Source organism: Pezoporus wallicus, unplaced genomic scaffold (genome assembly GCF_028554395.1).
Source record: "Pezoporus wallicus isolate ANWC-B61680 ecotype Strahan unplaced genomic scaffold, APGP_CSIRO_Pwel_v1 contig_2025, whole genome shotgun sequence".
Classification (NCBI taxonomy): domain Eukaryota; kingdom Metazoa; phylum Chordata; class Aves; order Psittaciformes; family Psittacidae; genus Pezoporus; species Pezoporus wallicus.
In genome coordinates, this window is record NW_026640253.1 from 3,887,244 (window position 1) to 3,912,912 (window position 25,669).

At 35.2% G+C, this 25,669-nt stretch overlaps 1 protein-coding gene across 1 annotated transcript in view; it reads right to left on the minus strand.

Annotated features, from left to right (window-relative positions):
- SBF2 (SET binding factor 2) overlaps positions 1-25,669 on the minus strand; it is a 260,718-nt gene that overhangs the window by 43,149 nt on the left and 191,900 nt on the right. The window contains exons 18-26 of the mRNA XM_057418287.1: positions 13,843-14,013; positions 11,487-11,749; positions 10,106-10,278; positions 9,764-9,837; positions 9,181-9,376; positions 7,870-7,997; positions 5,414-5,589; positions 4,369-4,514; positions 323-521 (exon numbers count right to left, since the gene is read on the minus strand). Of these exons, the coding sequence (XP_057274270.1) occupies positions 323-521; positions 4,369-4,514; positions 5,414-5,589; positions 7,870-7,997; positions 9,181-9,376; positions 9,764-9,837; positions 10,106-10,278; positions 11,487-11,749; positions 13,843-14,013 (1,526 nt within the window). The remainder of the gene's footprint in view (positions 1-322; positions 522-4,368; positions 4,515-5,413; positions 5,590-7,869; positions 7,998-9,180; positions 9,377-9,763; positions 9,838-10,105; positions 10,279-11,486; positions 11,750-13,842; positions 14,014-25,669) is intronic.

Genomic DNA, 25,669 nt, shown 5'->3' on the forward strand with positions numbered 1-25,669 from the left:
CTCTTTTCATGGGCTATAGAAAGAACCAAGGAAGGAAGACTTGTGTTGTCTGAAACAGCTTCTGGGGTAATTCTAAAAGCTCACTTTTGGCTACCACGGCTGGCAGTCTTTCTGAATCTGATGAATACGTACACAGCCACCCAAAGACAAATCTCTGAGTGGAATATAAATAGCTTCAAGGTCACTGGTTGAACACTCCTACTGTGGACAAAAATTTTCTCACAAGTTGCTTTAATGGATACATCATAGCATGTGTTTATTATGTCATCTTTATTTTCACTTCACTTTTATTTTCACTACTTCACTGAATTGGTAAACTCACCTCCTGCAAAGTGAATACATCCTGTTCAGTGCAGTTACTCTCAAGTATTCTGGTTTTGAACGGGAAGAGTTACCACTGATGGTCCCTAGTCCCAAACGTTGATAGTCCCTGAAACAGGCTCTTTCTACTAATTGCTCCATTGTTGATTTTTCTGATGCTTTTAGGGTACCACTTGTGTGCATCTCGCTGTCATCTGAAACTGAAGTGAAAAATCTTTAAGAGTTTGCTATTGGGAAAGCCAAAAAAAACAATGCTGTTTTCTTCTGAACAAAATACTGGCTTGTTTTACTGCCAGTGACAAATTACAAGAACTAACACATATAAACCACAGTTTATGGAATTATAAGTAATAAAATAACATTTTAGTCAAGAAGCCTGAATATACTGCACAGTTACCTACTGCACTTGTGACTGGTATGGCTGACAGCTCTCTTGCTAAAATCCTGAAAAATGTTATCTCGTATATTCATCTGAATGGAACCGAAGGCAGATAATCTTTCTTTCAACAATTTATGAAAACCTGTTAAACTTCCAACTGCTATACAAAGATATACACAAGCCAGAATAATAAAAATTGTGCACATAAATTCTTTAGAACTCCAGGTTAAAATGGACCTCACAATTCTTTTAAAATACCTTCAAAAGATACAACAAACATTTTAAGGCTTAGTTCAAATTAAAAATATGCTTCTGTGTCCTAATTTCACAACAGATGACTGACAGTTTCTTAATGCCTCGGTTTCAATGTCAAAGAGCACCTTTCTTTAGCCGTGAATGTCAGCAGCACTTTCCAAAGCAGAAAAACCTTCAACCATGAGAGAGAAAAAACATGTCACAAGTTCAAACTACACTGAAACTCAAGTCAAGCAAGGTCTTCGTAAAATACGTATCACCTGCCTGTTACTGACACTTCCAACTATTTCCAAATACTTCTGAAAACAGACTTACTGTTCACAGCATGTATCAATTACTTGCTACCACCTAAAACACGGAAATATGTACATCTGAGGGGAAATACTTCTTTGAATGAGGCACTAAAAGGTACGTATGGATTTAAATTTAAAACTATTTTATAAAAGTGGAAATTAATTTTCTTTAAAAATACAAATTATGGTACAATTAAAATTTTACTGGCAGTAGACAATGTTAAGAATTTACAGGAGTAGAACCCATACACTTTTTTTTGGTGTGCATTTTAGCATAAAACTTAAATGAATAATTTTACTGGCCCTGCAGCTCATCAAACAACAACACTGCTCTATTGGACGTAAATAATACAGAGTTTAACACTGTGGATAGCCTCTTTTTTACGTGTTTTTCTATTTGTCACTGTAAGAATGAATTTAAAAAACATTTACAAGAAACAAATTAAATGAGTTTCAGAAAGAATTTTATTTTGAGGCATACAGAAACTTGGTATTTAACAGTTTTGAATGGAAAGGTAAAACTGATCCAAATAAGATGAGGGTGCATTTTTTTTAAATACTGTTTTCTAAATGCCTTTTTCTCTCATGAAAGCAGGTATACCGGTGATCAGAATTTGCAAAACCATTTCCTGTGCATTAAAAGCTAGAGATTATAATAGCCCACGCCAGTATCCATAACCTGAAGAAGGAGATGAAGATGTTTTGTTACCTCAAATTTAAAATTGTTTTTTTTTTAATTAGATTTTGAAAATAAACTGTTCTTGAGATAGGACTGTTTGTAAAAGTGAATTTTACAGTCTCCCGTTTTATAGAACACACCAGTATGATCACCTATAGGAAACAGAATTTAGTAGTGATGAGATTCTAAACTCTGAAAATAAAAAGATGGGGAGAAACTAGAGAGAAAGTAGGCGTTCATTAGTAGCAAATAATAACTAGACAACTGTCCCCAGTTCTGGAAATTACACTGCAAGTTATATGTGAACCTCTTGAAGAGGACTGAGAAAAGAGCAATGAAGATGATCAGAAGTCTACCAAGACTAATAAACAAAAAACTAAAAACTGTAGATATTTCATATCTAAAAAAGAACAGAAAACACGGACAATACAGTCCATAAATACATTAAGCACTGCAATCAGATTGAAGGGAATCATCTCTCCTGTATGTATGTGGTGGCAGAATAAGAAGGGAAGGCTTTAAATTGGGGCAAGGAAATATTTAGGCCTGAATATCAGAAAGTTGTTTGTTTTTCTCCAGCAACAGGATGGTTAAAGCATCAGTACAAAGTGCCTAGAGTTGTGGAACATTCATCTCTGAAAGCTTTTAAGAAAAAGTTAGGTAAACATCTGTGAGGAATAGATTAAGTATGTTGATCTTGCTGTGGGGCACAGAGATGAAATAGATGATCTCTTGAAGTTCCTTCCAACCCTATCTTTAACATTTTCTTTTCAGACAAGGCGTCACCTGCTGCAGATAGCTTCAATTTGCTTAATTGTTGGCATAGCTGCATAGTTTCCTATACTTCAGTTTTTGAGACTTACAAACAAAAAGCCATTCACAGCAGTCAATATAAAAGAAATTGCAGTGATTAAAAACCAAATTTCCTATGGCTATTTGTACTTTCTCTGAAGCAGAGTTATCATTGTTATCAGCTGATTACACCTGAGGTGTCAGTGCAGCGTGAAGAGAAAAGCAAACTGGCAGACTTCGATCACTTTACATGCTCCCAGTCAAGACATCTGGAAAGTGGAGGGTAGAAAGCTTCACAATTCATAGTTTTGTAATTGGAGTAAAATAGTTACTATCGTTAATGGCTATAAAGCACCTGTGCTCATGGAAGAATGTAGCTGGTTTGTACATTGACAATGCAAAAATTCTTAAAGATTTCTTCATCGTCAAGAGAAGTACCAATACACAGATATGCTTATGCTTGGTGTCTCTGGATGAAAGACACGAAATCGTTTAAAAATCAAGCAGGTACAGCCTGCAGAATGGCTTCTGACCCAAAGAATTTGCAACATCAGAAAACATACTAACTCAGCACTTAAGGAAGATGCCAAAAATTAAATTAAGAAGGTAATTTTTCAGCACTCTAAAGACACCCCCTGTTTTGTAATTCTTTCTTTTTGCCCCTTTTCCACCACTTTTATCTGGAATGAAAGAAGAGAAACAATATTTTTTAGCTTTCCTGGAATAGCCTTCTTACATTTTAGAGAGAATAGCAACAGTGCAGTAAGATAGTCCTGCTTCAGACAGCTTTTATCTGCTTATGTATCTACTCATAAGTCATATAAGTTGCCTTGCTCACTGACCAAATATTCCAAAGGAAAATTCGGCTTTTTTGATGTTTCGAAGAGATTGTGTGTTTGAGAAACACTTCATTATCTGAAATGCCTTTTTTTTAAAAAAAAAAGAAAGAATGGTATGACAAAACAATACCTGCTTCATGTACAGGAGAATCTGGTTCCCTCTAGTGGTTTATTATAAATTAGCACTGGTCCAGATAAGGATATACTGACAGCAGCACATGGTAGGAAAAGAAGTATTTGGAAGAGAGTCAAACTCCATACCATCACACAAACTATACAAAGTGCCCAAATCACTTTCTACCTTCTGTCCCAAAATTCTTTCAACCAAAATTTGGAAAAATTGTATTTCCAGTAGTAATGACTTCCGCTGTTTTTAGAAATCATTTGTCACTTCCATATCTGTGTTTGCTCTTTGTTGAATCTCACCAATTACTGCTTTCTCATCATAGACTAATTACAGATGTCATCATGAAGTCTAAAGATAAATGGAAGTTACGATATTCTTCTGTACTATTCCATCTATATTATTATGATGTAAAAAATTATAACATGATACTATATGCAAATATTTTGATAAAAGATAACAATCTAGTATTTTGCTTTACCACTGAATGAAGTCAACTTCCTCTTTTCCTGCATCATTACAAAAGAAAATGGTTACCGAGTGTACATACTTGAAACCTTTATCGTTCCTGTCTAGGAAGACTCTGCAATTTCTGTTTTGAATACCTTTCTTATTCAACATTTTCGAATGAAAGCATAAAATGATAGACTTATCAACCAACATGGAAAAAACTGTCTCACTATTACCAGAGATATCATCATCTTCATTCCAGCCTGGGCGATTCCCTCTTTCTTCCACTATTGTGCCTGTCTTCTTCTTTAATAAATATTGGCGTCCAATTGTCATCTTCCCAGCACGTTTTGCTCCTTTCACAATGCTTTTTGAGAAGGTACTATAAATTCATAGCAATAAAAATATTCAGAAAGATTAATATGATTCTCCGCAATAGCATGTAGATTTTTATGGTGAACCCGCTTACCCAAACAAAATGTATTTCCTGTAATTTTTCATGTAATAAGACAAAAATTATAACCAGAAAATTTACTTCCTATATTAAATTTTAAAAAACAATTTTATTACTTTGAGATAAATTTGTACCTATTATGTCTAATGATAATGAATAAGCAGCCACCATCTTTCTTTAGGTATTTGTATTTTGCTAGCAACATGATATATCTAAAAAGTTCACAAAGCAAAGGCAGGAAAGACAGAAATTGCTGTTTTAGGATTCCATGACTAGCTTGGGATTTTACTTTCCTATGTCAACAATGTAATAATCAACAGAGAATCACAGGAACTACCACTCTAGAACAGACTAATAGTCCATCTAGTCTACTAAAAACGCACGTATCACAAACTTCAAAAGAGGATAAAGCTCATACTCTAGAGTAAAAACACACTAGGACAACTGTGCAGACTGTATTAAGGGTCAAATCAGTTACAAACCACATTAGGTTATTAATTTATAAAGTAACATACAAGAAATCTATTTTTCATGTTGGCATAGTTTGGATAACTGAAGATGCTACTTATGTGTGTTCCAAAATGTAATGAATTTGCTGCAGCTAGAAATTTGGATAAATAATATATATTTATACCAAATGGACATGTATATCATACTTATCTACCTTTTATTCTGGAAACATAAAAAGACTTGGAATAGCAATCAGTCATTCTGACTTTCCTGAAAAGTGCCTGAATGATCTGCATTTCCGCAAAGCTTTCAGACTGTTCAACGTATTTGACTGAAACTCAACAAAAACACCAATAATAAAAGAAGAATGACTATACCGGAATGACGTGCTCTTTTCTTTTTGTTTTGGTAAAATTATCTGTGGTACTGTTTGCCCAGCTGCAAATGCAAAAGTGCTGAAGATAGACTGAGGATATCGGAACTTCATTAACTGTTTCTTAAATATTTCCACCACTTCAGGACTTACTTCTTCATCAAATGCTACTTTAATTAACTGCATATTAAAGATATGACATGTTAAAAATGAGAAAACCCTATAGAATTAGAGAAATTAAAATATCCTAAAATACATTAGCAAATTCCCATACTTGCATACACGCAGTTCTATGCTCACTGGAAAAATACAAATATATGTACATATACCTTACTGTTTTTGAGGGATATTACGTGTTTTTAATTTTTAATTTAATTTTTACATTTAAGTCCTAAGATTAAGTTATTTTCACTAAAAATAACATTCAGAATTCTAATCATATCAAACAAATATTTTGGTAAATCCAAGTAGTACTGCTGGCATTAAGATGCCTACAACAGTTCAAATACTAGTCACATGGACAGTTTAGCTTGGAAAGACTCGGCCAGCTCTGCCCATATACTGGGAACTAAAGTTGTAATGCACTTCAAAGAGTATCATCAAACCACAATTTCAGCATTCATAAGTCATAACCATTATACTTCCATTACTCAGCCATTCCAATTTTTGCCACACCTTGCAAAGTATAAAAAGCTACTACTAATAAAAACGTAATAGTGAAATCCAATCCTTAAAATGGACTAACCTTGTGCTATTCAATCCTGACCTATCTACGCACTAAAAATGCTTTTTGAAACATTTTTTAGGGAAAATAATAATAAAAGAATCCCATCTCTTCATCCTCAGCCAAGAGGAGTCAGCAAACAAAGAAATATCCTAGAGCTTTATTTCTGAAGGCATACCTATAAACCATTTCAATGTTTTTTTCCCTGCTATCTAGAAGGTGCATTTCATCACTGCTTTTTAAATTTCACTTGTTTTTTTTAAATACTTTCCAAATGACTAACAACTCTGTTGTTCTAGGACCTCCTTGAAAGGAGCTCTGGAATCTGTAGGGGTCACACTGATCTGAAGTTTTAAACAGATTAAATAGCATAACTGCAGCAAACACCTGAAAGTCATAATTAATAAGTAAAGAGGAGGGGCTATTTCACACTGTATTGAACTCTAGCTGTTACAAAGGGAACGGAAAGTAAACTGCTGATTTTGTTCTCACAACCTAAAACAAAACTATGTTAAACAAAAGCAAAGATGTTTTACCAGAATCCAGCACAGAAAACACTGAGCTGTGTCTGTATTTAGCACATCGTTGAAGTATGCTAACTATTCTGGCAAAAGGATTACTGGAAAATTGAAGTCCTTGTGAAGTCTACAACAAGAACTTTTTGTCAGTTGCTTTACTCACTTTTATTCCTAATCATATGCTTTTGAATAGGGTCATTGAATGTTTTAGGTTGGAAAGGACTTTAAAGATCATGAACTTCTAACCCCCATGCCACAGGCAGGGACACCTTCCACTAGACGAGGCTGCTCAAAGCTGATCCCACCTGGCCTTGAATGCTTCCAGGGATGGTGCCTCACCACCCTTGTACTGAAGAATTTTGTCATAATATCTAATCATGAACAGTTAGCTAAATAATGTCCATTATTTAAGGAACTAGTGAAAAGCTCATGATCTATTTTATTATGTGTTCAAATGTTAAGAGTTTTTGTTCTCAGTGAAAATATACTTCTGCAGTCACCTAACCCAACAAATATCTCACATCTTAAGTACTGCAGTCTACTTTCAATCCACGAAATAAAATTCTTTGCCTTCAACTTCACATCTCTTAGGGTTTGACTACCTTCAAGATCACCACTAGGACGAAATATTGAGGAAACACTTCAAGATTCCTAACTCTTAAAAAGTCCACCTCTGTCAATCACCCTGCAGTACATGCTTCTGAACACACAGACAAGAAACTACCAGGATCTGTACAGAAGTCAGGATCTGTGCAAGTCACACAGAGGCTCATTGGTTCTGGCCAATGGTGGCTAGCCTAAAGATTCCTGGAAGTTCAGCTTCCATGTGAGGTGCACTATGACTTTCTGCCATGGATTTTTACGGAATGAAATTCTGGAGAAGCAAGCTGTATTTATAGCTTTTCCACATACATTCCATGTAGGGGAAAGAGAGAGGAAGCATGTTTCCACTGGCCTGCCTAGGCCTCTACTTACTAAACATTAAGAGATTTGGACCCAAAATAACCCTTTATTGGATCCAAAATTGAGAGCTAAGGAAAGGAGTGAAAAGAAATCAAATTTGAAAACTGTAATAATCTAGGTATCACCTGGGCCAAGAAACACCAGGGTTTCTATGAGAGGACTGAATTTTCTATTGACTTTACATGGCAGAAAACTGAACACAAATATCAGAACAAAGTGGGTTGTCACATAAATTTTTAAAAACCTTCCTTTTACCTGAAAGGTAGCTGAAGTGATCTGCAGTCCTTCCTGCATACTTTGCTGCAGTTGATTTTGTATAGTGATCTTCTTCTCCTTCGTAACAGACGCAATAGGAAAGCTCCGGATCACTGTCTGCTCTCCAACTGAGGACCACAATATTGTATTTACACATACTTATTAGATCACAGAATCAGATCTGATTTGGTCTCATTGTATAGACAGAAATGAGGGAGTACAAAGCAACACACAAATGATGGTACCTAATTAATTTCAGGCAAAATACCTGAAAAGGTAAATTCCTAAAGCATTACTAGTAATCTGAATTTCTGCTTAATTACAGCTGGGATGATTAGAATAATATTCTCCTTCCTTCTGAGGCTGTACACACAATGGAAATGTACACCCAAAATCTAGGTTGATGGGGGTGAAGAAACAGTTTCAATCTTACTCAAATTTCATATTGCATTATACAGCTTCTAAACAATGAATGATATACACTGGTATCTTTATGCACAACCATGAACATTCCACAATACATTTATACTTCTAAAAGACAATCCGCTTAGAAATGGCAGATGTCAAAATATAAAAATTTATCATTCAGGAGAGCTATTTCCAGTACATATTAAAAACAATACTGAATTTATTAATAGATATTTGAGAGAATACTAACTCATGAGCATGTTTCATTTAACAGAAATGTGGCTGAAATAGTGGCTGAAAAAACCCTGTTTAATGAAAAGCTAGGGGCAGTGGAAGCTGCAGGCCTCACACAGTATATATATTCTCCCTTAGTGGTGAAGCAGCTTACAAATACTGTGCTGTAAAGCAGCATTATCAGACCAACTTTACAGATGGAACTGAAATATAAATATACTAAGCATTTTGTTCATTCAAAAGTCTATGGAAATTACTAAAATATAGTCACGAATGTCCTTATTTTTTGTCTCCAACTTTAGGTAGTCTGTGAAAACCCATAATGCCATGGGACAGATTACTGAAGTTTCCTCTAAGACAAATTCATAATTTTATGATATTACATAAATTGTTGAAGACAGGAATACTATATGCATGAATAAACAAACATTTAGCATCTAATGCCTTGCCTGAATAAGTTCTAGTTAAATTAAATGCAAATCCAAAGTCAGTGACTGTCATATCTAGCAATAAAAACCTATATTAAGACACTATTCTTATCTGATAAACACGAGAAGTTATACTGTGAGGTATATACATTTTGATGTTGGTGTTATACTAGGTGGATAGGCCAGCTCAAAGTCCTGCCTGTCTGAAGGACCACAACTATCGCTGTTTCATTTTCCTTACCCAGTTGATCATGAGGAGTGCCTTTAAATATAATTCTGTAAGTGGTCAGGAACAAAGCTCCTTCAGCAGGAAGGATGTGAGGGCCTCCAAGCAGTCCTCCTGTAGCTTCCTCTCTGCCATCAGGATCCAGCAGCACACGAAGACCTTCACAAACAAATTCTTCTCCTGGCAGTAAAGTTGGTCGTAGAATTTTGGGCTGATACAAATAAATGAAAGTGTTAGTGTAATGGTGATATCAGTGTTATACCTCAATCTAGTTCTAATATTTGGCTGAAAAAACATCAAAACAAAACTGTTATGAGACAGAGTCCAAAGAAGGAGATGGAGCTTGGACTCAACTAAGAGAAATGGTTCTGAAAAAAAGTGGGCATGCAATAGCTTGCTTATAATCAGAAGTTTGACTCTACTAGCTTCATAAGTTTGTATTTCATGAGACCAAAGCCAAGCATTTTATTTATCACTGCTGAAAATTTTCTTTCAATGTTTTGATATTTCTTTGTAACATTATAAGAGGGAAAAAATATGACTAAATTGAATGATTCTAATACTTGTAAAGAATACAAATATGTTTCATAACACTTGCCTTCTGTATTGGTGGAAGCCGCCTACTCTCACGATGGACAGCCTCCAAGGTCTCTATGTGCATTGCAACAATGCCTGGAAAGCAGTAATACCATAAATGAAGACTCGCATAATATGAAAGAGAAACTTGCAGTCTAATTTAAACTCTAATATTCTGAAATTCCTAAATTTAAACATCAAAGGAATAATTACTTGAAATTCAACAGGAATTACAGTCTAGAAAAGAAATCTAACCTTCTAACTTCACTGAAAGTAACTGAAACCAAGAAGTTCATTTCTCTTACTAGGAAAAAAAAAAAAGTAGAAAAAAGAAAGACTACAAACCACTTATCACAATTCCTACCAGGTATCATGCAGTGAAGACCCTTTATGTGATCCTGTGTAACACCGCTCTCTGTGCAAACCTTGTCAATAAATCTCGTGATGAAGCGTACAACTGCATTTGCAACATCATTGTTCTCAGAGTCCTCAAATCCACTTTCAGTGTCATAACTCTCTGCAACACTGCCTGCAATACTATAGACATAAATAAAGGAAATTTCAAGCATGGAAAATTTCAACTGGTGATGCAAAGGTGATACCTGGCTCGACACAGACAAGCTGTGGGGTGTTTTTTTTTCCTAGCTACAATACATAAACTTTGCTAAAAGCGTATGGTGGTGCCAAAGTTAACATTGTATTTTCACTGTTATTAACACTGTTAGAACTGTGTGGATGATGAGGTAGGAGAATCTTCCCTCCATGAATCCAGTGCAGATGGGCCCACAAGAGAAAAAAAGCCGCCTGGATGTGAACTCTACGTCTTCATGAAGTCAGATAACATTACTTGCAACCCCTGGTAAACAAATATCCAGTTACACAGACAAAGATACATTAAATGAATACTCTGGTTGCAGAGCAAAGCATTCAAAAGCAAAAAGGCTATAAAAATAGCTTTTTATGCATCAGATAAAAGCACAAGCAGGTCAGTGGGAGATGTACTTTGAATGTCTAAAAATGCTTCCCATAATAGTATTAAGGGTCAGATTCATACAATATACACCACAACCTGTTTCCTGAGCACATCCTAATGCCTGAGACCAGAGGTGTTTAGTCAGCAGAAATTAGCAGCCATGGGAAGTCTGATACTGGTAAGAAGCCTATACTTTACGTGATGCCAGTGTTCTACAATTTTATCAGGTGGGAATTCTGACAGATCATAGGTCATAATGAAAACAATAACTAGAGAGAAAGGAAGACTATTTTATAGATTTGCATACTAAGGGAATGTAACTGGCATTTATACTCCTCCTGCCTCCTTAGTAATTTAACTTTTGCCATAGTAGTTTAGCCCTCTTGCATTGTGTGACTTCAGCGCCTTTCTTCCTTGGATTCTGTACAAATGTTTTCTTGATTTTAGGTTCATATACTGAGTTTTTCAAGTTACATAATGTACGGTTTGGGCTGCTTTTTCTTTCTCATCATGTATTTGCCTTCAGCATTTGCATTACTAGATTACAAATTCTTAATGTAACAGTAAAGCTTTTATGTTCCTTTAAATGGTGGCAGATTGCTCCAGATTAAGTTCTGTTATTTTAAGAGGTACTACTTTAGACTACTCTCCTTTCATTAATGAACTTAAAAAGAAGTGAAGATACTGAAATAATCTGGTATTTAGAACAAATCCTGAAAATTAAGAAGCTTTTGACAACTGTGACCCATCCTCGCTGAAGCTGTATGCCCACCTGTTTGTGACAATACTGTTGCTTCCACTCTCCCAGTCACCGGTGGCCGACGTTCTTAACAGCTTGTTCTTACTTGTATCCAGTGGTACTAGCAGGTAGACCATGAGGTTAGCAAAATGAATTGCCTGACTGAAAACTGTACTTTCCTCATTCTGGATGAGCTCCTGCTGTGTTTGCTTATTAAGAGTTGGCCATAATCGCAACTGCTCAGCAGCCAGGTCCATTGCTGTCTTATCTTGGTCTGAACCTACAGAATTTTTCTCCTAGAAGACATGCAGAATGAAATAAAAAAAGCACAGAAAAATAAAGCTGAAACTTTAAAAATAAAACAATGTTTAGTCAAAACTTTGTTCATTATATTGTTTATTAAACTTCTTCAGTAAGTTATATATTAATATTAAAAGAAAAACCAAATAACTACACTCAATAGGGTTTAAGAAGAGTTATGATTATAGGAGCTGAGCTTTGAAAGCAGTTCACTGAAATATGCAAGTAGCAAAATGTAGACAGATCTAAATAACAATTTCTTTCTAGATGAGTTTTATGCTATACAATCATCCATGTTTATTCAGAGTGGTTTACTGATTTTAACACAGTTGCTCTCATTAGCTTATCCATTTAGCTCACATAAAAGCAAGCATAAATTGGATTGAGAAGCACATTGCTTCATGCAGGTAATATTCTCCAAATTCCTAGGATGTTCAGGTGAAGCAAAGTTTTATATAAATAGTTTGCAGACCAGCTGAAACACTCATGCTTTTATATGTTGAGTCCAATTCTAGCTTTTGGTTGAAACAAGCAAGGCAGGTTGCACATAGTCAAATTGTATTATAGCCTGAGGAAGTCAGAATAAAGAAATCTGGCAGCTGACATTAGCGACATAATGCCTGATGTTAAATTATTAAAGGACTACATATGTTGTAAATGTTTTTTCTACACTAAATTTGACCAAATTTTCCATATGGACACGTGAGGTCTACAGCAGATGCTTGAGGTTCTACTGCTCTCCACATCTTTACACTGAATCGGATTTTAAAGGGGTTCCCCATACACAGTCACACAGTCCCTTGCTCTTTATCACTCTGCCCTGGGTTCAGCAGTAGCAGTCATTTTTCTCCTTCTTAGTAGCTGGTGCAGCGCTGTGTTTTTGACTTTCAGCCTGGGAACAGCGCTGATAACACTGATGTTTTTTAGTTGCTGCTCAGTAATGTTTACTCTGACCAAGGACTTTCTGAATCCCATGCTCTGCCAGGGAGAAGAGGAAGCCAGGAGGAAGCAGAAACAGGACACCTGACCTAAACTAGCCAAAGAGGTATTCTGTACCACAGCAAGTCATGCCCACTATATAACCTGGGGGCAGTTACCCAGAAAGGATAGATCACTGCTCGGTCAGGCTGGGTATCAGTCAGCAGGTGGTGAGCGGTTGTATTCTCTTCCCTTGTTATTTCCCTTATCATTATTATTACTGGTGGTAGCAGCAGTGGTTTGTGTTATACCTTAGTTACTGGGCTGTTCTTATCTCAACCTGTGGGCGTTACATTCTTTCAATTCTCCTCCCCATCCCTCTGAGAGCGAGGGTGAGGAAGGGGGGGAATGAGAGAGACTGCATGGCTGACTTAGTTTAAACCACGACACCCTCATACGTCTGAAATGCCTTTTCTGTTTCTCATTCTGACTCCATTGCTGGGAATATTTTACTTCCTGTCTCTACAGTGCTGCATGACTGGATAGCATACACTTTTCAGTCACACAGTTGATAATAATCATACAAGAAGAGAGATTACAAACAGCTCTTTCCTATGTGTACATAATGCTCCTTAAAAAAAAAAAAGAAAAAAAAGAAGTTATTTTAGCATGCTGCAAGGCTTCCCATTATATTTTTGCATTAGAGATGGACTTTCATCCTAATTTGTGTTCTGGGAGATCTGTTCAATTTCACTAAAGTAGACTGAGTGACATTCAACAGAAACCACCACAGGGCTTGGTAATAATCTAACACTGGGCATGAGAACTGCTGCTAACTTAGGCTGTTCCTATAACAGAACTGTCGCTTGTTTGTAACACTGCTATACAATAAGTTACTACTCTCAGGAAGAACATATACCTTAAAGTGTGGAAATTTGTATAAAAAGCGGTTGTTTGAAAAATCACATGAGCAACATCAAGTTATACTGCTTTGCAGCTAAACATATTTTTTTATTTTTCATGTTATTTTATGCTGTTTTAATATGGCAAAAATGAAAGAAAAATACATTAAATGGGAGAAACCACAACTTACGGCTCCACAACTTAGCAGACAATTAAAAAGTGAATAAAAATACTACTTTGATATTTACTTTATAATATATTCTCCTACCTTTTGTCTCAACTGTACTGCATGGTTGTCATCTTTGGCTGAAAGGTAGAGGGAGCGAACTTGATTTTGGACATTGCTATAAAAGGTCGTTTCCCAAAACTGTTGGTTAGTCCAGATAGGATGGTCTTGCACACAGGTGTAAGCAAACTGACTAACTCCAGGTGCTAATTTCTGAAAGCAAAAACCATGCAAAATTGACGTATTAGTCCTATTATTTAATTTCCTTTAAAGGCTATGGCTTGAGAATTTAAATAAATATACATAAAATCAGTTCTACAGAATGAAATATGCAATATATACCATCTTTTGTACTGCAATATAGGAAAGAGAAATTATCTCATTCTGTGCCACTAAAGAAATTAACATGCATGAAGCCTGCATATAAATCTAATGCCAGTGCAATGTATGGCTTTCTTGATTCACAGTTAGGAAAATGAGACTGAGAGGAAGGATTCTGTGATGACAGTACAGAACACATTTTTAATATAAAACATCTTCCTTGCCAACAACATAGTATTTTTAATAACCTAGTCCTATAAAATAATATCAATATTCAAATTGATGAAATTATTTCTCATTTTATTTAAAAGTCAGAACTATGATAACTAAATTTAAGTGGCAACTAAGTCCTTCCAATACACTGTATTTGTTGCAACAGCATAAGTTTAGATAACTTGTTATTTTTATTGTTATCTACTGCACTTTATGACACAAATCCAGCTGCTGAAAGATTGCTAAATTGGATATGCTCTTTGAAGTCACAAGGGTCTAGGATCCCTGTGAGGTCTCAAACAAAACCAGAATTGTTACAGCATTACTCATTATAAATGGACCACTTTTTTCAAGTTAGGTCTATTTATATAGGTAGCACTAGTCTTCCAGTGAGTTGCTTTATATTCTTGATAACAATATACAATGACAGGAAAATTTATTTCAGTGACCTGAATCATGAAGAATAAAATCTTGTATCATGCATTCTTACTTTTTGGAAAAAGAAAAAAAAAAGAAGACCACAAAAAAAATTGTGTTGTATATCACACATAGCAAAGAAGTAGGTTATCTAAATAGCTGCTTATTATTGTATCTGTAGAATTGAAGAATAAAGTGCATTACTCAGTGCTTCATTTAATAACTTTCACTCAACACACTACTCATACCTGAAATATACACTATACCTAGAAGTTTAATTTTAATTTCATGAAAGAAATTCTTTACTGTGAGAGTGGTGAGGCACTGGAATGGGTTGCCCAAAGAAGTGGTAAATGCTCCATCCCTGGCAGTGTTTGCAGCCAGGTTGGGCAGAGCCTTGGGTGACATGGTCTAGGGTGTGATGTCCCTGCCCATGGCAAGGGGCTGGAAGATGATCTTAATGTCCTTTCCAACCTTATCTATTCTATGATTATGTTGTAAACCACTTTACTGCAATTTATATTAATAGATGTATAATTGTATATAACAGCCAGTACGTACAATATTTCCTTAGTAGGCACTCAGGTATTCAATTGGAAGGCCAGGAAATTACAACTGAAAATTTTAAAGTCTTTTTTACAAATTTCTGGTTTTGCAATTTTTCAAACTGTGTTTTCCACACTATGCTCTTCCAAGTACATCATGAACTAAAAGTCCTGATCATGTGCCATGTATTCATTCTCTATGAAAGACAAAGCTCTTTGAAATGGTATGTTTGAGAAAATTATATGTGACATGCTACTAAAATTTACCCAACTGAAATACCTTCTTGTGATAAACCATCAAAAACTGAGAAACAAAATTTTAATTTGATCATGCAGAATCTAACCAAAATTTCTTGGTAACCTGTTAAGAAATCTAAGTTCATGGAAGATTCATACTGCACTACGTATGACTTTGCTTACCCAATACTGAAACTGAAGACAGCTGGCTTGTTTAACAGATTCCCAAGTTTCAGATGTGATGTAGTTTATGGTAGCTCAGAGGAAAGGAATATTGATCACACTCTAATGGATCCTGTGCTTGATCTAGCTGTTAAATTGCAGAACAGGACAGCTCAAATAGCATCCTAGTGATCTTTGTACTGACTACTGGGGATGCCTTGACAAAACCTCAGGCACACAAAATACACACTAAGTCATGACTATGTCAAGCCTGTTAATTAGTGGGACAACTAACTGTACATGAAATCGAGTCTTTTAATTGTAAAATGAGAAAATAAAGAAACAGGAAGACTACCTCTACATTCCTGTAAAGCCATCTGCTTTACAATATTCTTTAAGAGGTGTACACATTTCATATCTTTCGCTGTTACAGGTGGGCATACAGCTGGCTTAAAATGGTTTAATTTGTTCAGCTGTGATAAATAACACAGGCCCACAGAATAGATCCGGCCCAATCATTCACCTAACTCAAAATTCAGATGCGCAAAACTTGTATTACAGAGGACTGGAGAAGACAGGTAAATCATGGAATATAAATATGGTAACACATCTTGAAAGCAATAGTTACTAGTAAGATGTATCATGACTTTTACTTTGATTTATTCTTTATTTTTGTCACTGGCAGTAATTCCCAGTCACAATACAGCTGCAAAAAGAGATGTCAGAAAAGGAAAAAAAAGGGGGGCAGGGAAGGAACGGAAAAAAAGGGGGAGAAAAACGTAAAATGTCTGTTCAAGCCTAGCTAGTTGGTACAGTTAACTCATGCCAATTTGCGTAGTAAATGCTACACAAAAGAGTGATTTGACTATCAACCTGTCCAGCTGCCTTTGATGTCTCCAACCCAAGTCAGGTAATTGTGTAAACAAATTGTGTAAACAAATTGTGTAAAAAAGGGGTGGTCTTTCTTACCTGGTAAGGCAAGACTTCCTTACCTAGTAAGGTAAAACCCAAAATAAAATAACTCATAACCCTGATTCCATAGTAATAGTGTTACAGAAATAAAACCAAAATTAATTATTTACACATGGGACAAACACAACAGGAAAGCTGAGGGGCTTTTAGATGCTCTTCCTATGTTCATAATTTAAAACCATGAACAGCCATGTACAAACCAAAATTTTTAAACAATATTTATATTCAAATATAACACAAATCAACATTGACAGTAACTTCTAGGCAAAGTAAAAATAGTTTGCAAAAGGATGAAATAAAATCCATCAAAATGCTAATAAACATTATTCTTCTTATCACCTGCATGTGTTGAAACAAATGATAAAACCTGATAGTGGCCAGAGCATAGAATCAAAGTCAGGATTTGTAGTTCAAGGCTCAGCTCTCTTGGTTATTTTAGACAAAATCACTTCGGATACTCAACTTGTTTTGGTTAGTTTGTTTGTAAAAAAGCAGTACGAACACCAGCCTTAAGAAACACACTGCTGCTTCTATGCAGTCAAAATCCAGGGACTACTAATACATGGTACAAATATAAGCATTCCATGAAGCTTGCAGTGCCTATATTCTCTACTCTGGGAGTGCTTAGTCAGCTGTTTTGACTAGAATGGAAACTAATCCAATATACTAAAATGGCCCCAATGTTTACTGTTGCATTCTAAAGAATTTGCTCAAGATTTCGCCAATTTAAGTAAAACAGTAGTTCAGTGTTTTTCATCAAGCAATACTGCATTTATAAAACAAATCTTCACCTATCTTTCCACAAGACAGCTAAACTATACCAATATGCATGCTCTTTCTCCCTGTCCCAATTCTGTCCCTGTCCTAATTCAATTCTGCCAGACAGAATGAATGTAGGAGGCAGCAAAATAATTTCCTACTTATAAGGGAGGATTTAGGGGCTGACAGCTTAAAAAAGACCCCAGAAGAAAATACTAAAAATAGTTCTGAACTGATAAAGTCCTTACTCTAAAGCTGTCTTATGATAGCTTAAATGAGCATTAAGGTGTAAAACGTAATAGTCAACATGAAATGAGTTAACTTCCCCAGAAGGACACTGAGCTCTTTTCAATAAACTAATGGCACTTAAAAAACCCCCAAACACTCTCATCCCAAATTATGTACGAAACAGACATTACCTATACCAAAATAATAAATCACATTCTATAGTTTGTAAAAACACAAGGTAGATTTGTGACTTGCTGTGTGTGGCTATACGCAACTTCCTGAATTCAGGAATTGTCTTTCGATTATTCCCAACATACTAAGTGGCATTGGATAATGTCTGTCCAGGACTTTTTTCTGTTCCTTGACACTGCATAACTCTGATTCTTAAAATGATATTCGTGGCTCAGTCAAAAATGTGCACTAAGTCCAAGACTCCCAAACTTACTGTAAGGTGCAGGTCTCCAGGCAGCCTCTCTATGACATAGTATTATTTAGACTGCACGTCTCTTGGCTATGGAAACAAAATGGCAAACTCAATCATTCACTATTTTTTTAGAGAAATCCAGTTTGCTTCAGAAGTTAACTGGATTTCTGTCTCCCACTTATATCCTCAGTTAACAGTTTTGGATATTTTTGGTGAGGAGAGGAAAGAAAGAGGTGAGAAGGAGCTTGCTGCTGAATGCCAAGAACAGCTTTCTTCTCAGCTCCTTGAGGAATTACTGTGCTATGGGTTATCCACTTGACCTCTGTGAGAAAGCTATTGCAACACCTGAGATATTACCTTCTTTGCACACTAAAGGAGATCACAACATTTCCCATCCTGTAGTGGTTAAGGCTCTTTCTGAAAAAGTCTGCAAGTGTAAGCTTACAGATCATCCACGACACAGCGACACTGTTAAAGGGTTAGTTATGGTGCTGCATGGATAACATCAGTCAAAAAATTCAATTCAATAAATGGTTTTCGCATGTGGTGTTATACTCAAATATATTATAAACACAAATATGGGGAAAGGTCATAAAAGTATTAAGAAAGAACTGTGAAGCTTCCACTGTTGTTTCTTAGTTTTCATTTTTATTGCTTCAGAAAAAAAAAAGGCAACATATTAAACGAAGCTGCTTCTTCAACCTGAAAACCTCAGCAACAAAAAAGAAACCAACTTGCCACCTCTTGTAACTTCAGAAAGCCACCAAAAAAGATTGTACTCAAGACTGATTTATATTTTATAATACATTAAAGCGTGAGTAGCAAACTGGTTCATTACACTATTTATCTACTATAATTTAGCCATGAAAAATGAAAGGAAGGAAGACCAATTCACTTACAATTCAGTGCTACCAAGCCACAGACAGGTACGCTAAACCAGCAGAGGGCAATAGAATTCTAGAATTTTGCAAAATTGGGATGTAATTCTGTATGGAGCTTTATTTAGTATATACATTTTCTGACAAAAGTGACTTAAACATCTAACTATTCATGATCTTTAATCCCAGATTCCTGAAGATCACATATAATTTACAATAGATTAATTAAAGCCATTCAAAATATCTCAGATTTCTCTAATGACGTACCAATACAGATAGACAGATATAGTACCGAGTTACACATAACATTAATTACTGCACTGTAACATACTCCTTTCTCAAAAAGATAACAAAAAAAATTCATGAAGTTCTGCTATCCATGGAATACAAAACTAAGGAAACTAAAATCATCTGAGATGAGGGATGTTCAGAACCAGCAAAAAACCCCAACATTTTCATACAAGAACTTCAGACCTTCATAGTTCTAAACAAGGTTAAATTCCAAGATATGGATATGCTGATTTCTTCTCCTGTCTACAGTACATCACTTTTTTTTTAAATCTATTTTCATTGTAGAGATTACCACGACTGTTCATCAAGGTTTAAATCCATTAGTTAAGTTACAGATTTCATGGATTCTCAGTTGCAGTGATGAATCCATCTGAAGAGTTTTAAATTGTAACAGAGCTATTTTGAAAATCTTCTAAAATGTCACCATATTCTTTTGGCATCAGGTGGCTCAGCAGTGAGTGTGCATCTGTGTGACTGTACTGGAATACTGTTATTGGCTCTACCCACAAAAAATAATCCTCCAGCAGCAAAGCTGTTATTCAGGTCTGCACTCAGAAACAAATAAACTCTGTAAATCTCACAAGTTTATGGTTTTATTTAGATTCTGATAGCGGTTCTTAGAATTACTGATGTCTTGATATGAAGCCTAGTTAATAATGCATCTAAGTAATCCCCAAAAGGGTAATAATTATTTTCAAGTTTTCATTCTAGTATTTCTTTAATTACTATTTTCCTTTTCCTGTGTCAACTTTCTCTGTCTTCAGTGGCAGAATTCTCTCAGAAGTTCTCTCAAGATACAGCATTCCCTTATTTGAACATCCTCAAATAGTCCTCAAGAACAGGATAAGCATAATAGTCAGAAAGGTAAAAGGGGACAATACAGAATACAAACTGCAAATTAATAAAAAAATAATACCACAGTAGTAGATTTTGTCTTGGCATGCAAATTACATATACTGCATGGTTCAGAAGGTGAAAGAGAGAGGATGAGCAAAACCATGAAGAAGAGTATCATGAAGAATTCTGAAACATAATTTCTTTAGAAAATATGAATCACCTGAAAGGATTAATATCCAAGCCTACCCCTGCATGTGTATCATGTCCTTTTGCACTTTTCACCAACATTACCCCTCACTTTTTCCTAATAAGTCAGACTGCTGTCTGGAGTTGAAACATTACAATCTCTGCTGATGTAAAGTAGCATTAGGGTTCCAATAGTGAAAGAACAGCCAAATCCAATGATGAAAGCTAATACATGTTATTTTGATACTTACTACTTCATTTGATCTACTGCAGAAAATGCTTTCTCCAGTTCTGTGTGATGTCCTCAAATTCACTGCTGTTTGTTTTAAAATAGTTATGTAAGAACAGGAACCACATAAAGTCTGCCTACATATATTTTCCTTTGTGGTTCAGCTTCTTCCATAGCACCAATATATGACACAGGCATGTTCTTGCTGGTTTTCAGGCAGGCAACTTAACATATTTCTACATTTAAGGGATTACCATTCTGAGAATGGATAAGATTAAGACAGTATCAGAAGTGGCAGAATAGAGATACAAGAAGAAAATTGGTGGAAGCAGACACAACCTCTTGCCAAGACAATAAAGCAAGTCTTTCAGGATGTGAGTTTCCTAAATTAAAGCTAGCAATTCAAGAGTAGAGAATTTTAAAGCAGAAGCAATTTCATCACAAGCACATCAGAGTAAGACAGAAATGATTAGAAGTAAATACAACAACTAGATGTAAGAATGAAAAAAATTCAGTATAGAAAGCTAATGCATTACAGAAAGTCTTCTAGCTTTACAGAAGGCTACTAGTATACTGATGCTTATGAGAGTTACTTGGGCCAATCATAGTTGTGCAAAAAAATACAAGTTAAGAAAACCTGTGTTAAATGTAAAAAAAACCCCACTAATTTTGCTTTTCAAAATTAACTGTATCATCCAGTAACGATATACGATCCCCTGGTGTTTACACAAATTCTAAAATAAAGACTAATATATTATTTGTTATAAAGTAACAGAGATACATGTTATTACCAAATATTCCACTGTTTTCCACAGTACAGCTGGATCAATATTCCACTTATTTCAGCTGATACTAGCTGCAAAATTTGCCTGATAAAGACAAATGTCAATACCTCTTCACCCATCATCACAGATATCCATATCAGCCATTAGGTAGCTTCTCTGATACAACTGATGGCTGATACAACAGACAGCACATTTCAAATTATGATGCTTCTGTTACATAAGCAACCTTAAATAGCATCTTTCTTGGAAAGACATTTGATGGCAATAGTTAAATATGATAAACAACTCTGAATTTCTCTAGTACTGCCTCTTTAACCTTCAGAGAAAGCCCTTATCCTTCTGGCTGGGAATGCCTCCCACACCTAACAGACTCTGGAGTAAAGTAGTCATTTATTTAGGCATTTCGAGGAGTAAAGTCTTTCTTCCACTGAACGTCTGTTACAACAGTTACTGAAACTTGGTAACTCATTTCAACTAGGAAAGTATACACTCAAATTAATTTCATTTTATTGCTAAGCTCTATAAAGCAGCATATATATATTTCACTGTGGAAAACATTAGAATTCTTTATATTGGTGTCTTGATATGGAATTCTTCCAGTTTACCATTTTACCATTAACTTGATTTTTTTTCTATTAATTCACAATTTTGTGCTCACCTTGAAGATTATTAAAAAAACTTAAAGCTTAAACAAAAAACACTTCCAATAAACACAGACTAACATCTTTTTCATTATTTGAAAATGAGACTAGGATGAATCCTAAGATGACCTGAATAGATGTTCTGTACTATATTCAGAAGTTTTAAGTAAAATTATTTACCATATTTGGGTAATCTTTAAAAAACACTGAATAAAGCAATTCTTCTATTTTAGGTAATTCTATTTCCTTCTCAATAAAGAAGCTGAAGGTGTACAAATGGACTACAAATGATAAATGAACAGACATGCAGATGAACAGCCAAACAACTGGCATACCTTAAAGGATTCCAGTTAGCACTAGTCTGCAAAATATGTCTCTGATGTTTCACTGCAAGTTCTAGAATAAAATTAGCAGTATCCAATTGAAATTTTATTCAAAGTTTGGTGGCTTACAGCACTGAAATAAAATAATACTAGTAATTAAGAAAAAAATCAATTCTTCCTTCTATCCCTCGAAAGAATTACATAAATTAGTCATAGAAAAATTATAAAGCAGTTTCCAACTGCATTATGCGAAATAACAAATGTCAGTTTTAATGAACTACATCCAGTCTGTTAAGACAGTTTACTGCATTCAGGTTATTTTTGCTGAAACTAGATCAGCACAATCCAGGTGTACATCAATCCATTAAAAACAAGTGACTCAGAAATTTAAACAAAATACACGTGATTCTGAAAAAGGGTATTGCTCTGGCTACTGCAATTTAAAGACAAGCTCATCTATAAAATATGGAAGCCATTCATTATTTGTACACAGAACAAACTTTACTTTCATAATAGTATATTTTTATTATGTCACTTCCTTTATTTAAACACACATGATCAGAACTGTCACTTCTGAATGCCAGATAACAAAAGTCTGCAAGTGTGTTGCTATCTATTGTGTAATGAGGTAAAGTATTAATTACAACATTTTGAAAAAGATCCCCCGAAAGTGCAGAAGTTGTATTATGATCTGCACATACAGGTTCTACAACAGCTGAGGGATGCAAGAAAGACTGATCTGACTGCCAAACCTGAAAAGCTGAAAAAGATAGAGAAGTGGACACTCTGACCATGACTTGGCATAGAATAGCAGTGAGGAAAAAGCTTTTGCTTCCTCTGTCTGCTGTTCAGTGGACAGGCTGAAACTGATACCTGCCACTGATCATCACTCTTCCTGCACAGTAGAACTTGAAGAAATGCAGTGCCGTCGGACATCTTGCCACTTCGGCAGAGAGACGTAAGTGAAACAGTATCCAAATCATATGAGTCTGATAAGGCCAATAATACAATTGTCAAACTGTCATCTTTGATGGATTAATAAAATGGAAATATAATCAAAATATGTCCTTTTCAACTTGTTCTTTCTCCCCACATACAGAAAAAGACCTCTTTTCCACAGCATCAGGGCATACTACGTTTCTATTTTATACACAGAGAAAATCACTGAATAGGAAATAAGCATGGGTCATTCGTACAAAAAAACACAGAAAAATTCTTTTATCTTCATGTATAAAGGCATTTTATTTATATTGTTTCAATTTTAAACAAAATTCCAACCGTATTATTTATGGTAAACTAAAACCTTTTTTTAACCCAGGAGGAAAAGATGTGTTTGTTTTTGTGACATTAACAGTACACACCAAAGTCCACTGTCAGTGATGAGTCACATTTTGCTAACAACTCATGTCTAATATTAAAAATTTTTAAAAAGCATTGTGACTATTTTTTCTAGAAAAATACAATTATTATTCCAGGCCACAAATATGCAACCAATACTAACTTCCTGTCTATGATTTTAATCCCACCAGCTATGAGTTAGAGTGGGATCAACTCCTGCTAATCAAGTTTCACAACAGATCACTCACCAGACTTCAGGAGCTGGAATTCTGAAATTTCAGCAGACATCCCAAGAGCTGGTAGAATGCTGTACACAGGGTAATGCTTTTGTTATTTTAATTAGCTATATGTAGAAATCATCTTTATGCAAGCAAAGACATTAAGACCTGTTAGATCATGCAAGCTTGTTCCTTTCTGTATATTTTTTACTGTTTTCCCAAGAATATTTTAAAATACCTCAAGGCTAAAGCATTGACTACTTCATGGGAAAACCATTCCAGAAACTTACAACATCACCTCTAGAAGTACGCTTCTCTTAACTACTTGCTTGCTTTCATCTGCTGGACTCCCACTAAAACACATCCTTCGCATTATTTATACACCTTAAACACCTGCTGTCTGCACTATGTGTGGCAACATAGAGGAAAGCTATTTATGAAGAACAGGTAATTGTTTCATTAGTGCTCTGTTTGGTGTTTGGTAAATAAACTGAAACAACATTTACATACACAATAATCCTTTCATAAAGGCTGTTGGTTAAGTTCTTTTTATTATTTCATTTGAAGCAACAGGAATGTCATTAATGATAAAATCTTGTGACATGAAATACTATCATAATTTCCCATGTAAATGCTATAGCAAACATAGATGGCAAAATACGTATTTTACTGATATAACTCTAGATTTTTAGATTCACTACAGGATTTCTCATTGATAACTCAATTCGGAATATCACTTGCACAGTAATACCAATGAAGACACAAATGTTAACCTGCTACCAAGAACACTGTGCAGTTTCAATAGGGCTCTGTGAAGTAATATTTAATATGCTGCTGGCATTAAAGATGGTATTCTGATAACTCAAACATCAACAGAAACAAGTACAGACTGTGAAGCACTTCAGAATTTTTTGGAAAGCATAAACACAATCACACTTACAACAAAGATAATACTGTTCTGCATACTGAAGCAACAGTACTGGAATACCTGCACTCTGCCTCCAGAAAAGTGAAATGCAGCTTCAAGTGCGCATGTAAACTAATGGTAATTAAAGTAAAATTGACAAGCAACTCATTGGAAAAGGCATGACATAGTTTGACAGCACACACATAACAGTTTTCCTTAAGGTATTTTAATAAAAAAACAAATAATCCCCCAAATGATCTTAATTCTAGTTTGTACACTCCTCTGGACTTACCAGAGACAGAACAGCAATATGCTGTGTTAAGCAACAAAACTTTAATCATTCCAGCTAAGATCTGGGTAAATGGAAATCCAGTGAAAACAGAACTTACGAACTGTTAACACATTAGAAAGCAGGCAGCTCAAGGGAGAAAAGTAAAGCAGCAGGATTTGATATGATTTCTCCCCGAAAGAGAGGAAGAACATTAGTTTGCTGTAACTCCAGAGCAGGAATCTGTCCAAAGGGTTACAGAGATATTATGGGCTGGAAAAACTGCACCCATTTTTCTTACTTTAAGAATACTGATACAGACCATTGTTCCTAACACAGGTTCAGGTCAGGTAGAACATACTCTAGTCTAGGATACAATTTTGAAAACCTCTAGAGAGACTGAAAAGTGCTCAAAAAAGTTTCCTTTTTATATACATTCCAAATAGAATCTCAAACTGTTAATTTTAACTAATCGCAGCAAAGTTTGTCAACTGATCTTACGTTCTGAAAAAGATACCAGTTTGTATTTAGTATGAATAGTTTTATACCAAAATAAGTACTTTTGCCAAAGAATTGTATCTAATGGGTCATCACTGAACCTGAGGATTAGATCTGGGAAAAACAAAATTCTTTTTCTATTATGCATGAACAGCTGGCTTTTGCAAGTTAACAGTCAGGTTACTTACATTT